The sequence below is a fragment of the Manis javanica genome, chromosome 4, assembly GCF_040802235.1.
Source record: "Manis javanica isolate MJ-LG chromosome 4, MJ_LKY, whole genome shotgun sequence".
Taxonomy (NCBI): domain Eukaryota; kingdom Metazoa; phylum Chordata; class Mammalia; order Pholidota; family Manidae; genus Manis; species Manis javanica.
This window is the reverse complement of record NC_133159.1, coordinates 23,978,542-23,994,413: the sequence shown is the minus strand read 5'-3', so window position 1 is coordinate 23,994,413 and position 15,872 is coordinate 23,978,542. Positions and strand designations below refer to the sequence as shown.

Genomic DNA, 15,872 nt, shown 5'->3' with positions numbered 1-15,872 from the left:
CTCCTTCCAAGCCATGTCAACAACCTATTGTTCAGAACCTGGCATACTCTTACATACATCCATTCTTGCAAATAGTTTTCTCTTCCTGGAACAGTAAAAGCCACTAACATTAATTAAGCTCTATGTACTGAGAACTATATAATCAGCTTTATGTAAATTTTTCCTTTTTATTTTCAAAATAACCCTAAATTAAGGAGCCAGACCTTCCCATTTTACAGTTGGGAAAACAGATGCAGGGCATATAAAGCAACCAGCCTAAGGACATAGAGCTAGTAAGTGGCAAACTCTAGATGTGAATTCAGTACTTGTCTCCAAAATCTAGGCTTTGAATCTTTAGACTGTATTGCCTTTTTTGTCTACCTGAGGAAATCTAACATACAAGACTTGACCTAAAATATTACCTCTCTTAAAAAAATTTTCTCGATACCACCCCTACTCATTCTTTTTTTCCCACAGCACCATGTAAACTTCTCTATCCAAGCACTTACCACATTATTTTAAAATTGTTTGTCTGTCTTTCTCACTAGATTGTACACTCTTTACAAGTCATTTTTGTAACTTCAGACCCAAGCACAGTATTAGGCACCTACCAGATACTTAACAAATGTTTGGGATAACAAGGAACCTGAGGCTCAGAAAGTGAAATAATAACTTGTTCAAGATGATGCAGATAAAGCTTCCAATCCAGTGCTCTTCCTACTGTACCAGGAAGTCTCTCTGGTACAGGTAATGGTTCTAAGGGGAAAATGGAGTGTTCTGGCCATGGATGCAAAAATAGGCTCCCTTTTTTTTTCTTCACACGAGGGAAGAATTGGGTCATATGCCACCTGCAAATCTTTTCACATATTTCCTGATGAGAGCCATTCAGTTTTAATACTTCATGCATTTTTATATACCCCATGTGGATATAGCTTCAAGAATAGAAGACTCTAGTCACCACAGAGATGACCTTCCTCACTTCTTCACCTCCTCCTACCTTACACATTACTATTCCTTGAGACATGCTGGAGAATCAAGTGACCAATGACAGCCCATTTGCTCAGGTTCTTCCAACTGCCACCATCAACACTGAGAAACCCAGAACTCCGTGGCAGGTGTCTTTTTTTGAAGATCCACTTACAGGGAGGCTTTGTAAGCCTGACCCTTTTGAGAACTATGTTGAGACTAAGATAAAGAGGAGACAGGCATTCCCCTACAGTCCTTCAGAAACTTGGGTGGCTCAGGATGCTTCATTCAACACCTCAAACAGAGCAAATATAATCCCTCAAGGGAAGATTTACCAGCTCTGAATTTATCTCTAGGATATTTTAAATTGGTTGTTTCATGTTGAACATTCCAAAGAAGATGAGGTGATTGGAAGTAAAGCAGCTGCTGAGACATGTGAGACACTGTTGTAATCCTTGGAGCTCAGGATTATCGGTATACTGCCTATAAATTTCTGCTCAATTTTCACATCCTCTGACACCACATTTAGTTCCAACTCCCTCATTTTACATATATAAGAAAACCAGGAACTGTATCTCACTTCCTCTTAGTTTCTGCAAATAAAATATGATTTATTTTGCAAATAAATATTCTGCAAATAAAATAAATACAGCAATAAAAATATGATGCTTATTCAATTCTAGTTGAATAGTATTCCAAATGTTTCCTAAGGTTTCAGATTCATTCTTAGTTATTAAATATTCAACAGCAGTATGTTAATGACAACTACCAGGCCTTGCTAAAAGGCAAAAATTGTACCATTTTCTACCTAGTAAAAGAATGGACCCTTTGACCAGGTGTTAATAAGCAAGACAAGTAACTTGGTCTCTCCCAACTCTTCATGGGCCTTAGTTACAATCTGAAAGCTGCACAAGAATTGGCTTAATATCAATAGTCAAAGCCTGTAACAATCATGCCTTTTTCAAATCAAACTTTGAGTAAACTCCTTCAGGAGAGGAAGCCCTGAATGCCCCTAGGTCAGAATTTAATCCATTAACACTGGCTGCTAGAAGCTTCTTGCTACTATCCTCTAGACTCTCTGAAGTCTAGAATATAAACCCTTGTATGCAGGTAGTTTATGACTATCTTATTCATTTTCGTATCATAACCTCCTTGTTCCACACCGGTACAAACTACTTCGCTCAGCAAAGACCCTGTTAAATCTTTGTTAACCAGATGTTAGAATGCCAGACACATTGTAGACCCAAGATAATGAAAACAGATACAGGAATACAACTAAAACCACATTAGACAAGGAGGGGTAGAGTGGCCTTGGGGCAAGTGCTTTGAGAACTAGGTACAAGTAACGGACTACCTCAGAAAAATGAACATAAATGCAGAATTTGGTATGCAATTTCAGGTTATGCAGAGATCCTGGTTAAGAATCCCTGCCTCAGCAGTTCTCTTGTTCATAAAGATATAGGATATGGATTTCCTTACAGGTACTAGAAACTTCTTGACTTCTTCCATTGCATGGGCCATAAGAGCATAAGCCTCACATGGGGGTCCAAAGACTTCAATGAAGACATGCAGATCCATATTCAAGTGGGCATATTTGGGGTCTCCACCTTTGCGCAGCTCTTCTTCCTGTGGAAAAATACCAAAAAACATCACATCACGTGGACTAGGGAGAAAACAACAGCTTTACATCTAGGTCAAAGGGACAGCAATAAAACAAACCCAATGTCTAAGGAAAATAGTAAAATGTAAGAGGGAAGTAAAACAAGCTCTGGAGAACATATATTTACACAACCTGTTAAACCTGCAACTGGTCTGCTGCTAAAAGTTAACTATTGTCTTAAATTCCTGGTGTATTTTATTCATTGCAGTTCTTATTAGAAAGTACAGAAAAGACAAACTTAATTCCAGTCTCCATTCAAATAACACCTATTTGCCAAGCATTTATTCATTCAGTGCCAAGCATTTGCTTTTAAACCCCAGACAGAGCTGTTAATGGACCAGCTATTCTTTGCTTCTAAGGTCTGGAGAGTTCTAGGGGATTCAGCCCTAACTGTATTCATTCAGTGAGGAATGTGAATAGACAAAAAAAGAGGGTCTGAGAAAACAATGTTCGTCAATTAGGCAGCAATAAACGGAGTCCTGAAAGATCAAGTTTTTAGGCTATAGTGGTATGTCTCATCTAAATGTTGATCCTAAAAAGCTAAGACTATTGTGTTTTGGTGGGAAGTTTTTTGGCACTTATAATGTGAGTACAAAATGTATGGGGTTACAGCATGGAAAAAAATAAGCATTAGATTCTGTTGTCAGAATTACTCACGGTTCCTTCTGGAATAATTTCTTTTAGCAGGCCTCACATTCCAGCTGGCTATAAAAGAAAACCCCAGACAACTAAACCTCAGACTCACCTATACTTACACTACTGCTCTCACTCTTCTATGTCACTGGAAAGGTAATACATTGTTCACATTGCAGTGTCTTAACTATAGACACTAGTTTAAAGACACTGTGTAAGTTTTAGTGCATCCAACTCCCCATCCAAGTTTTCACAGATAAGCTTACTATTGCCCAAGTTGCTACTGCTGTTTCCATTACTATGCAATCAAAAAACAGAAAGAAAACAATCAGTGGGTCATAGTTAGGCTCTTCTTAGGGTTCTTCCAGAAAGCTAAGCAAGTCAATTAACTCTTACATTTAAAAGAGTCACATTCTGTGTATACAAGGCATTAGCTTTTAAGGCACCCATACTGGACCCTGGGCTATTAGAAGGCAGGGGGGTATCTTTTTGCCTCACTGATATGTCCTTACCTTGGCTTTGTCTCTCATTGAGCCCTTTCCCAACACGGAGATCTTTGCACCAGTTTCTTCTTGAAGTCTTTTGATTGTATTCCCTTGTGGTCCAAGGATCTTTCCCACAAAATTGAACTGAAAGAAAATAAAAATGAATTTCTAAATATACATGCCTTTAAAACATTTTCATATGTATTATCTCACTTGATCTGCAACAACCCTGTAAAACAGAGTATTACTATTCCTGTTTTACTGAGGGATATATTGAGTTTGTACTGCTAAATTAGCCTAAGTTTAATTACACAACTAGAAAGTGGCAGTAAAGTTGCTTTTTTTTTTCTGATGCAGTCTGGTGCTCTTTCCATATTATCATACTGCAACCCTTAGTAATTTAACATACATAAATATTTTTAAGGCAATGCCATATTGTCTGTGAACAGACACGGCACCCTTTGGTTGTATTGGTTTTGGTAAACTATATAACTAATTGTTTTCCTAAAAAAAGGATAACGAGGAGGAGAAGGAGGAGGAGGAGGAAGGGAAGATGGAGAAGTAAGTATTTATTTGAAAGTAAAACTTTAAGAAATAAAATTAACTTCATCCTGTCAAGGATCCTTTATTTAGATTCCATGTCAGTCTTGCAGAGAACAACTCTTCAGGATTCAATTTTTTCTTTGAACTTGGAGTCTGAACAATCATTTGAGAGAGAAACTCTTTGATAAAAAAAAAGATGATTGTATTTCCTTCTTGGATATAACTATGCTATTAGTTATAGACTTAGATGTTTCAACTGCTGGGAACAGGCACTAAAGTATGGAGAGAAGCTTCACAGATTTAAGTTTCTGATGCATCACAATCTCCAGAATCTTTTTAATAACCCACGACTCTCACACCTACAAAGACAACTCAAAGAAGTGAGGCACTTTTTGCCTTACCTTGGGATACTGCTTGACAGGTATCAGTACCCGCTCCTTAAGCTTCATGTTCTTGTGAGAAAATAAATCCAAGTAATTCTCATCATCATCCTTTTTTGAATCCCCTTTCTGAATCTTCTCAATTTCTGAACAGGACAAAAAGAATTTAATTTAGTTTTGATCCGATAACTAAAGGCAAATGTCCAAGTCTGCATAAAGCAATAAAACGCAGTACTGTATAAGGGGACCACAGTTCAGATTGACTGTGCTGGGTTCAGGTAGAGACTGGCTGAAAGCACCAAGCTGTACAAAGTTCATTAGGAAACTCACAGCCTGCTTCTAATAAGAACAGTTTGCTCTTCTCCCCTACCTGAAGCCTCTGATTCAGAGACATTCAAATGTTTCTTAAAAATAAATGGATTTAAAATAAGTAACCGGGATGTAATGTATAGGATAAGGAATATAGTCAAAATATTGTAATAACTTGGTGAATCACTGTGTTGTACACCTGAAACTAATGTAATACTGTGTCAACTACCCTTCAATAAAAAATACTTATCTAAAAATAAATAAATAAATAAATAAATAAATGGATTTAAAAAGATGCTCCACATCATTAATCATCAGGGAAATGCAAATTAAAACCAACAATGAAGTATCGCCTCCCACCAGTAAGGATGGCCAGCATTGAAAAGACTAAGAACAACAAATGCTGGCGAGAATGCAGAGAAAGGGGAACCCTCCTACACTGCTGGTGGGAATGTAAGCTAGTTTAACCATTGTGGAAAGCAGTATGGAGGTTCCTCAAAAAACTAAAAATAGAAATACCATCTGACCCAGGAATCCCACTCCTTGGAATTTACCCAAAGAACGTAAGTTATCAGATTCAAAAAGACATATGTACCCCCTATGTTTATCGCAGCACTATTTACAATAGCTAAGATATGGAAGCAACCTAAGTGTCCATCAGTAGATGAATGGATAAAGAAGATGTGGTACATATACACAATGGAATACTATTCAGCCATAAGAAAGAAACAAATCCTACCATTTGCAACAACATGGATGGAGCTGAAGGATATTATGCTCAGTGAGATAGGCCAGGCGGAGAAAGACAAGTGGCAAATGATTTCCCTCATTTGTGGAGTATGACAACAAAGCAAAATTGAAGGAACAAAACAGCAGCAGACTCACAGACTCCAAGAAGGGACCAGTGGATACCAAAGGGGAGGGGAGGGGAGGGGAGGGGAGGGAGAGGGTGGGTCGGGAGGGAGGGAGATGGGGATTGAGGGGTATTATGTTTAGTATACATGGTGTGAGGGGTCACGGGGAAAACAGTGTAGCACAGAGAAGGCAAATAGTGAATCTGTGGCATCTTACTATACTGATGGACAGTGACTGCATCGGGATATGGGTGGGAACTTGATAATATGGGTAAATGTAGTAACCACATTGTTTTTTCATGTGAAACCTTCATAAGAGTGTATATCAATAATACCTTAATAAAAAATAAAAAATAAAATAAAATAAATAAAATAAAATAATAAATGGGTTTAACAAAACTAATGGGGAGAGATGGGAAAAGGGATAAGTAAACTAAAAAAAATCTGCATCACAGTCATATCTTGATGAAGAGATAAAAGTCAGTAATTTACATCTACACTGGTGAGCGCTGTTAAAATTCTACTATGACAGTAGTGCTTTGGATGCAGTCATCCTTAAGAGTTTGAAAGATCTGATTCTTATCTGCCACTCACTGATGTAAACTTTGAAAAGTTATTTAATTGCTGTGATATTTGGTTTCATTTGTTAAGATGGAGGCGCAATATCTACCTTATGAGGTTGCTATAAAGATACAATAAAATAACATGTACATATGCTAATTAAAGCCTGTTTCTTAGAAAGTACTTAATAGTCATCATTATCAATCCCAAATTCAGTCAATGTACTAAAGGAAAAAAATGCACTAAGTTAATTTCAATTCGCAGGTTAAGGCAGTTTCATCAGATAGAACCTTAACATATAAAGAGATTTCCTATCATTAGGGGACTTCATTTATCATTCAGTGATTGCAAGTGTTTGAGTATTTCCTATGGAAAGGCAGATGAAGAGAGTAATTTACCCTGTGGGACTTACTAAGGGCCAGGCATCTATGCTATAATGTATGGGAGATACAAGAGAACAAGTCAGATATAGTTCCATCTTCACTATATTTATTCACTGGACTTCCCAGTCTATGAAGTTGGCAATTAAGTATAGTTAAGTGCTATGACAGAAGTACTAACAGAGATGGGACAGAGTGTGCAGGTAATGAAGAGCAACTAAGAGGTTTTGTGTTCCACTGAGGGTGGTCAAAGAAACAAACTTATACTCCCTAAAAACAGTGGAGCATTCTAAATAATACAGAATGCTCTTTTTATATAATATTTTTGCACTGTGTTTTTATTTTCTATAATTTTAAAGGAAGCGTTCTCAAACTTCTCAAACAGAATCACCTGGAAGGCTTGTTAAACTAGATTGCTGGGGCCCATCTCCAGTCTGGGGTTCATGTTAGGAATCTGCATTTCTAACAAGTTACCAAGTGGTGCTGATTCTGCTGGTGTAGGAACCAAACCTTGAAAACGAGTGGTTTAGGGTATAAAGATACACTACTTTAAACACAGTCTTAAAATCTATACCTTTAACAGTTTTTAAAAATAAAACTGCGTAGGCTGAGTCCAGCTGTGAAGCACGAAGATGAAGGAAAGTTACTTTTTTGACAGATTTCATGAGAGCCTAGAATTTCAAACTGAAGGTTTCTGTTTTTTAAAAAGCTCAATTCATATATTATAGTATATAGTGAACTAACTAACCTACTTAACGCTCAAAAGTAAAACTCCCTTGCTTTCTCAAAATTAAAACTGCTAATCATATTGTAAATATTCCGAATCAAAGGTTTACTCCTATGAGAAAACTATGATTGACAGTGCTCTTCACACTCCTGTATTTCATTCCTTGTAACAGAAAACAAATTTGACCTTTTAATTAACAGACCAAATACTTCATTCAACACCCTATTTGTTTGCTGTTTTACTGCTGGTATATCCTGATCTCCACCCCTTCCCACCTACTGCTAATATTAACTTCTAGTCATCACTAGTTTTGAGCCTACCATTCCTGATACATCTCTTCTTGTTTGTAGGCTGGAAACTGAGTTCTCAATCCTCAAAAATCCTAATGAAACAAACATGCACATTTCTGATGTGAAAACACCACTGAGAAGCTTCTAAAAATGTGGAACAAATTATATACTTCATTTTACCTCTGTGTGTCCTAATTGCTGCCATCTAGTTAGGTCTTCCAGCTGTATTTTGTATGTTTCCAGAAACTTCACTTGGTTAGTACAAGACAAAGTCTATTAATCTGTTATACTCACTCTGGAAGAGGGCTGCAAAAACTGAACCCAGTAGAAAAATTTGTTTATATGCAATGTAACATGTCCTGTGAATTTAAGGCCTCTCTTTAACATGGATCCCTCTGCTATATTTGAACTAGCCAGATCCTAATTAGAATCCCTTTGTCTAATTTATCTCATAATTTAAAAAAGCATATTAAAGCATCTTTAGATAATTCAAAGAATAATTATTTAAATAAGATGGAATTGAAGACTTAGGAGAGTTTAGCCTAGAAAGCATAAGACTGAGAAGCAATTTAAAGCCTTTAAGAAGGGTCATTTTCTATATTTGGTAGGGGAATTTATTCAATGCCTACTATGTATCAAAAACTGTAAAAATATAACCTGATTTATCCTAAAAAATAACTCAATGAAGTAGCTGCTACTACCCCTATCCTGAAACTCCTCTGAATTTCTAAACCACAAAGCTCTTAAAGTACCAGAATAAGGATTAAAACCCAGGCTTTCTCTAACTTCAAACCTCATGTTTTTATTATTGCCTCTCAACCAGGGGGTTGTGAAGGGAGCGGCACTTTAAGCAAGAAAAAGCTGATTTGGTAGAAACTTTGGGAATTAAAGTTTATACCCTCAGACACTGTCATGTAGCTAAAGGCAATGCAAGGGCTCTGGAGATGTCTCAGATGTTCAGCTGCCTGGTCTCTTTTCTTTCTCAATTCCATAGTTCTTTCCTTGGCCTCACTTCTCTTGGGGAGCTAGGAGCAGGCTGTAATGGGAAGAAAAAAAATCAAGCAACAGTTGCCTAAAAATGGCTTACCCTCAGGCAAAAGTACTTTCCAGACAACCTTTTTGAAACTAACTCCTTTAAATGATCTTTACCTGGGCCTCTGGAGACCCTGGATGTCCCAAGAGTCAAAGAAAAGCACAGGTGTAAACAACACAGAGAGGTAACCCAATGGTTTCCTAGCCAGAGGCTTACAATAATTATATTATCTAGTGCCTTCTATGTGTCAGGAATTTTGTATTTATTTCATTTTGTCTTTATAACCAGGACTATACCCATTTAACAGGTCAAGAAACTTAGGCTCAGAAAAGTTACTAACTTGTTCAAGATTACAAAAATAATTAGTGACAGAGCAGGTACATAAACTCAGGTTATTCCTTACATCAGTGAGAGCAAATTCAACTAATCTTGTGGCATTTCTTTTACTCTATCTTTTACTACAACTTCATCTTTCCTTTTTTGGTAGGTCTTACCACAACAAGATTATGAACTCTGAAGGATGAGGACTGTTTCTTAAATGTATGTCTCAGAGGAAAGAGCATGAGTTTTGAAACTTGACAGAAATGAGTGACTCTCAGCTCTGCTACATTTTTGGTATGTGGCTTTCAGCAAGTCATTAAGCCTCTCTTGGTCTTCCAATTTTACTTTTAAAAAAAGGAAGATAACTGACAACAACAACAACAAACAAACAGAAAGAAAAAAGGAAATTTAATGAACACAAAAATATTATTAGAGAAGTTTGGAAATATTACATACAAACTTTACAAACTGGATTGGCTTAACTAAAAACAGATTACCACATACATTTCATTAACTGAATATTTGATAAGGGCTACTTAATGAACAAGACAATGGTCAAGATTTTCTAAGGCATGCAGGTAGAGTGTTTTTAAGATGATTCACAGGATATAGGGGTCATGCCCTCCTATAGACTCTCAATGCACTCGGTTCATACTTCCAACCCAGCACTCCTTCCCATTAATGAATTTCTAGACCCCTTCCATCACTTGAGTATCTGCCAATTTTAGTTCAATACCTAATACACAAACAGCTATCTATAAACATTTACTGAATGAAAGAAATATACCATTAACACCACCAACTTCCCTTCCCTTAATGATTCATATGACTTTTATCATTACTAAATTTATAAGTCTCTGCCCTATACCTTTTCTGTTGGTATCACCTTTTGTAATCACAAGTTCAGTAATTTTCTATCTTTGTATTAAACTTTCTGTTTATCAAATTACTGCTTTAGACAAGAGCACAGAGCAATAGGTTCTTAATCTTTTTTTGGGTGGTGGGCCCCTATGAGAACCTGATGAAAACTACAGACTAGCACCCCAGAAAAAGACACAAACAGTATTTCATATACAATGTTATTTAACTGTGGATACTGGTTCAAAAAAATCCCCCCAAAGCCTGGGCTAAGAGCCCTCTGAGGAACTTAATTTACATGACAGGAGAGTGGCAAGTCCTATTATAGCATATCGACAATTAAGAGTTTAGAGGGTTTTTTCTTTAAAAACAAAAAACTTTTTAGATACTTGTAGGTTTATATGCAGTTTTAAGAAAGAGATCTCATATGCCCTTCACCCAATTTTCTCCATAACACTTTGCCTATCTGTAATAATGTCATAACTAGAAAATTAATATTAACATAATCTACTGACATTATTCAGATTTCACCAGTTTTACATGCACATATTTTCATGTGACCACCACCACAGTCAAGGTACAGAACAGTTCCATCTTAAGGATTTCTCATGTTATCCTTTTATAGCCACTGTCACCTCCTGCCATCTATCCCTCACCATTGGTAACCACTAATTTGTTCTATTACCTTTTTAAGAATGCTAAATTATAGAATTATATAGTATGTAATCTTTTGAGATTGGCTTTTTTCACTCTGCGTAATTATCTTGAGATCCACCCAAGTTGTTTCATTTATCAATAGCTCATTTCTTTTCATTGGTGAGTAGTATTTCATGGTATGGATGGATGTACCACTTCGAATCATTCACTTACTGGAGACATACGATTTACTCGCAGTTTTTGACTATTATGAATAAAGCTGCTATGAACATTCATGTACAGGTTTTATGTGAATCTAAGTTTTAATTTTTCTGGAATAAATGCTCAAGAGGGCAATTGCTGACTTGTATGGTAAACATGTTTATTTAGTATTATAAAAAGCTGCTTTATCAGAGATAAATGTATGCTAACATTTTGTTTCATTTTGATAGCATTAAGTTCTAGAAAAATCATATTGTACTGGATGAATGTAGCCTTGTGGGACTTATTTTTTCACCTAACATCAGATTTCCAAGATTTTCCATGTTGTTGCATGTAGCTGTAGTTTTCCTTTTCATTGCTGCATAAATATTTCATTTTGAAAATCTCACAGTATCCAATCAATGGTGAAATAAGTTGCACCATTTTGTGAACAAGGTGCAACCATCTTATGAATGAGGCATTCATGTGCAAAAGTTTCTTTGGATATATTCCCAAGATTGGTATTACTGAATTTTAAGGAATTTCAATGTTCAGCTTTCAGATGAAATGCCGAACTGTTATCCGAAGTGGATGTACTAATTCCCACTTCTACCAGCAATGTTTAAGAGTTCCTTCTAATTCATATCCTCACAAGCCCTAAGTCTAATTTTTATTAATGTAGCAGGTTTTCTTTATTATCTGGTTCCTAAAATAAATTTTTTTTCTCATTTATCTTCATTTCTCTTTTAGCTACTTTATATTCAACATGTCAAGTTGAAAAATATAATAAATGCAGTTGAAATTAAGTTTGGGAAATGCAAAAACTTAACATGTTAATTTGAAAATTCTGTCATTTGTTTAACATTAATTCCTCTTCACTGACAAGACATGGCATGTATCTTTTTATTCAGATCTTCCTTTATCACCTTCAGTAAAATTTTAAGTTGACAATATGTGATCATAGTATTACTCAATTGTGATATTGAGATAAAAATTCTTTCTGCCTCACAGAATGGCCAGAAAGATGAATTAATGAGAAGCACACCGCATGGCACATGTTACACGCTCTACACAAAGGTTAATTACTCATGTTATTGTTTGTTATGATTATTCACATACATTTTGAACTGATTTTTACTGCTTATCTCAAGGAATGTGATACTATTGTAAAAATTAGATCATGTCAATTCTTTTCTAGTTGGCTACTGCTCATACATCTGAAACCTACTGATTTATACACCTTTATCTTATAATTAGCTACATGAATGACCACTTTCCTATGTAAACAACCATTATATTATAAAGAGTGATAACTTCTACCTTTTTCTTTCCTAATATTTACACTTAAACATGTATTTTGGTTCTTAATTCCTTTGCAATTCTACTTTTTAGTTGTAATAGGTTGTGCTAGCCCTGGAGAATAAAATGGGAATGTCTACATATATTGCTATAGCATACTGTAAATAAAGTAAAGGAATTAATTATTCTGAAACTTCAACAGACTTTGTAAATGTTCACTAAGTGCTTTTGGAAAATGCATTTCTGAGTATCCTTTCAAGATACTCCGGGGATTGTTAATGTATTCAAAATGTTTACTTATTCCTGAGTCATTTATACAAACTTCTATTTTCCTAATTGTACAAAGCAGAAAAAGGACACCTAATACACATAAAAGCATTTTATGTTTATTATATAAATATGTAACACAAAGAGATCAATTGTTTTTGTTTCAGAAAACAAACATGGGTACACTTGCATGTCTGCAAATATAAGTTGTCATCATAGTTGAAAATCAGTTTGGCTAATATATTAGTCTATATTCAAAATCTAAATCTCTCAGAATTGTGTTGATATTTTTCCATCATGCAGTGAAGATGAATATTCATACATGAAATATTTAGTGAGAGGCCACTCGGTGAGGCACTCTTCAGTAACAGGAAATACAGTGGTGAACAAAGCAGACAAAAGATCCCTATCCTGATGAAGCTGACTTCTAGCTGTGAAAGAGGAGGGGTGAAGAAGGTGTGGTCAACAAATATAACTACAATATATGGTGCCCTGATGCTGGTAAGGGCAAAATAAAGCTGGGAAAGGGAAAGGGAGAGGTATGTGGCTGGTGAAGGAAGAGAGGTTTGGGTCTTGCATCACCTCTTTGGTGCCCAGAGGAGTCACAGTCCCAAGTGCTAGGCTGTTTTCTGGGTTTCCTCCTCCTTCTGTATCTTGGCTTTGTCATCTTCACTGCCCTGTTAGCTAGCACTTTGTGTTCAAATAGATTTTAGTATTTTGTCCAATTAGTACCATATTATTTTTTAAAGTATAATTTATTGCAGGTACTAGAGTGGGGGCTGGAGAGGGTTAGGAATGAGGATCCAGACCCAGACTTGATTTCAAATCCAAGTTATGCTGCTTGCTAATTTCATTACTTCAGGCAAATTTATTAATCTCTATGTGCCTTGATTTCCTCATCTGCAAAAAGTGGTAAGAAGTGGCAAACAGGAACATGAAAAGATGCTCTACATCAGAGAAATGTAAACTAAAACCATAAAGAGATATTACTTCATACCAGTTAGGATGGCCACCATCCAAAAGACAAACAACAAATGTTGGTGAGGATGTGGAGAAAGGGGAACCCTCCTATACTGCTGGTGGGAATGTAAATTAGTTCAACCATTGTGGAAAGCAGTATGGAGGTTCCTAAAAAAACTCAAAATAGAAATACCATTTGACCCAGGAATTTCAAGAATGCAGCAGCCCAGTTTCAAAAAGACATATGCACCCCTATGTTTATTGCAGCACTCTTTACAATAGCCAAGAAATGGAAGCAACCAAAGTGTCTATGATAGATGAATGGATAAAGAAGATGTGGTACATATACACAATGGGATACCATTCAACCATAAGAAGAAAACAAATCCTACCATTTGTGACAATATGGATGGAGCTAGAGGGTATTATGCTCAGTAAAATAAGGCAAGCAGAAAAACACAAGTGTCAAATGATTTCACTCATATGTGGAGTATAAAAACAAAAAAAACCCTGAAGGAACAAAACAGCAGCAGACTCACAGAACCCAAGAATGGACTAGCAGTTACCAAAGGGAAAGGGACTGGGGAGGATGGGTGGGAAGGGAGGGACAAGGGGGAAAAAGGGGCATTACGATTAGCAGACATAATGTAGGATGGGGAGCATGGGGAGGGCTGTACAACACAGAGAAGACAAGTAGTGATTCTATATCATCTTACTACGCTGATGGACAGTGACTGTAATGAAGTATGTGGTGGGCACAATGATGAGGGGAGTCTAGTAACCATAATGTTGCTCATGTAACTAACTGTAGATTAATGATACCAAAAAAAAAATTGCTATGGAAACAAACAAAAAAAAGTGGCACGAAGTGATGAGTATCATTGTGAAACTAAATATTTGATGTAAAGTGCTCAGACTTATCAGCCCAGTGTTAGTTCTATTTTTCTTACATGTATCCTCATCAGAGCTTAAATACTATTATTCTGTTTTCTTAGAATTGGCTTTACCACAAAACCCTTTTCCAGATCGTTCAAAAATACCTTGAAAGCCTGGTCCAACATATATTAAGACCTATCCATGCTAAGTATCCATACATACCAAGTCTGTTCTCTCAATGAACTAGCATTACTTCAATCCCATTTCTCCAATTAGAAGTGCAGTTTGTTTAAAAGACATTAAAAAAGCCCAAGTTAAAAAATTACAGAGCACTCTCTTGTAACAGAATTTAAGCAGTGAAAGAAGCGTAAAGATGTAAGCAACTTTAAAGGATCAATAGTTTCTGATGGTTACCCTAAGAAACCATCTTTTACTTAAAAGAGGAACACCATGCTGGGCATTTGGTGTTGTCAGAAAGGCAAAAAATATCTTCCATTTACATACCTTTTGCAGTACCTAGCACAACTAGGAGAAAACTGTGGTGACAAGTTATCTGCTGATTATAGGTGGAAACAAACTGTGCTAGGGCTTTTACACATGGAGCGAGTCTCATAACCATAATGTTGCTCATGTAATTGTAGATTAATGATACCAAAAAAAACCCTCACCATCCCACTTTACAGATGAGGTAACTGAGGTTCAGAAAGTTTCTCAAGAGTAGCTCACTAGCTAAGCATCAGAATTTGAAACCCAAGCCAACACCTTAAGGTTCTAAAGTTTATTCCTATACATCTAACCTGGACTGATGAAAGATTTTAGGAAATAGAAATAAGACTAACAAGTCAACCTTTACCATTTAGTCTGACATTCCTACATCTGCATGTACTTGCTTTCAGACTCAAACACCTGGCGTTTGCTATTTGCAAGACAAAATATGAAATATATAAAGATAAGAAGCATTCCTTGCCTTCAAAAAGCTTGCCAGAAGAAATGAACAGTAATGTTTCAAACAATCTGTTACAGAACAATAAAGCACTGAGTTGAAAATGTAAGCAGTTTATCTAAATGTTTTTATTCTTGACCACAGACTGCTTTGTTTATTGTGTTTAAAAGTAAAGACCCCTTACCAATGTTGGGAGATACAGAACAAAGGGAGGGAAATTTTCCTAACCATCTGTCCATTGTATCAACCTTGCCAAAGAGTACAACTACTCATTCAGTGCTGAAGGCTATGAGTTTTTACTTCCTTAACAAAACTTAATTATCAGAAGAAATGCTTATTATAACAACGTTCTAACTAGAAGAAAGGGCAAAACAGATGGCATGGAAAAATCACTGCGACTAGGTGATTGGTCAGTCGAGAGCAGGGAAGGAGCGCTAGTATAGAGAACAAAGACTACTACTGCTAATCCATCTTACTACTGGAGCAAACAAAACAAAACAAAACAAGACTCAGCCTTTCAAGTACAAGTATCATGCAACTTCTCTCGATTTTTGTCCATCTCTTTGGATAATGTCACTCAAACACCTTTACCTACCTCTAACCCAGTTCACTGAAGTTCCTCCCATCCCCTTTCTTGAATGATGGTGAACACACGCTGTAATATAAAGGTGTCCAACCTTCCGGTTATGTAGCAATTATCATTTTATCCGC

At 36.3% G+C, this 15,872-nt stretch overlaps 1 protein-coding gene across 4 annotated transcripts in view; it reads right to left on the bottom strand.

The window, feature by feature from the left end:
* KHDRBS1 (KH RNA binding domain containing, signal transduction associated 1) overlaps positions 1–15,872 on the bottom strand; it is a 34,102-nt gene that overhangs the window by 17,076 nt on the left and 1,154 nt on the right. For all 4 annotated transcript variants that reach the window (XR_005059131.2, XR_005059132.2, XR_012130099.1 and 1 more), the window contains exons 2-4: positions 4,668–4,792; positions 3,751–3,867; positions 2,425–2,571 (exon numbers count right to left, since the gene is read on the bottom strand). Coding sequence is in view for 1 of the 4 variants with exons in the window: in XM_017676736.3 (XP_017532225.1) it covers positions 2,425–2,571; positions 3,751–3,867; positions 4,668–4,792 (389 nt within the window). In the remaining 3 variants the exon portion in view is untranslated. The remainder of the gene's footprint in view (positions 1–2,424; positions 2,572–3,750; positions 3,868–4,667; positions 4,793–15,872) is intronic.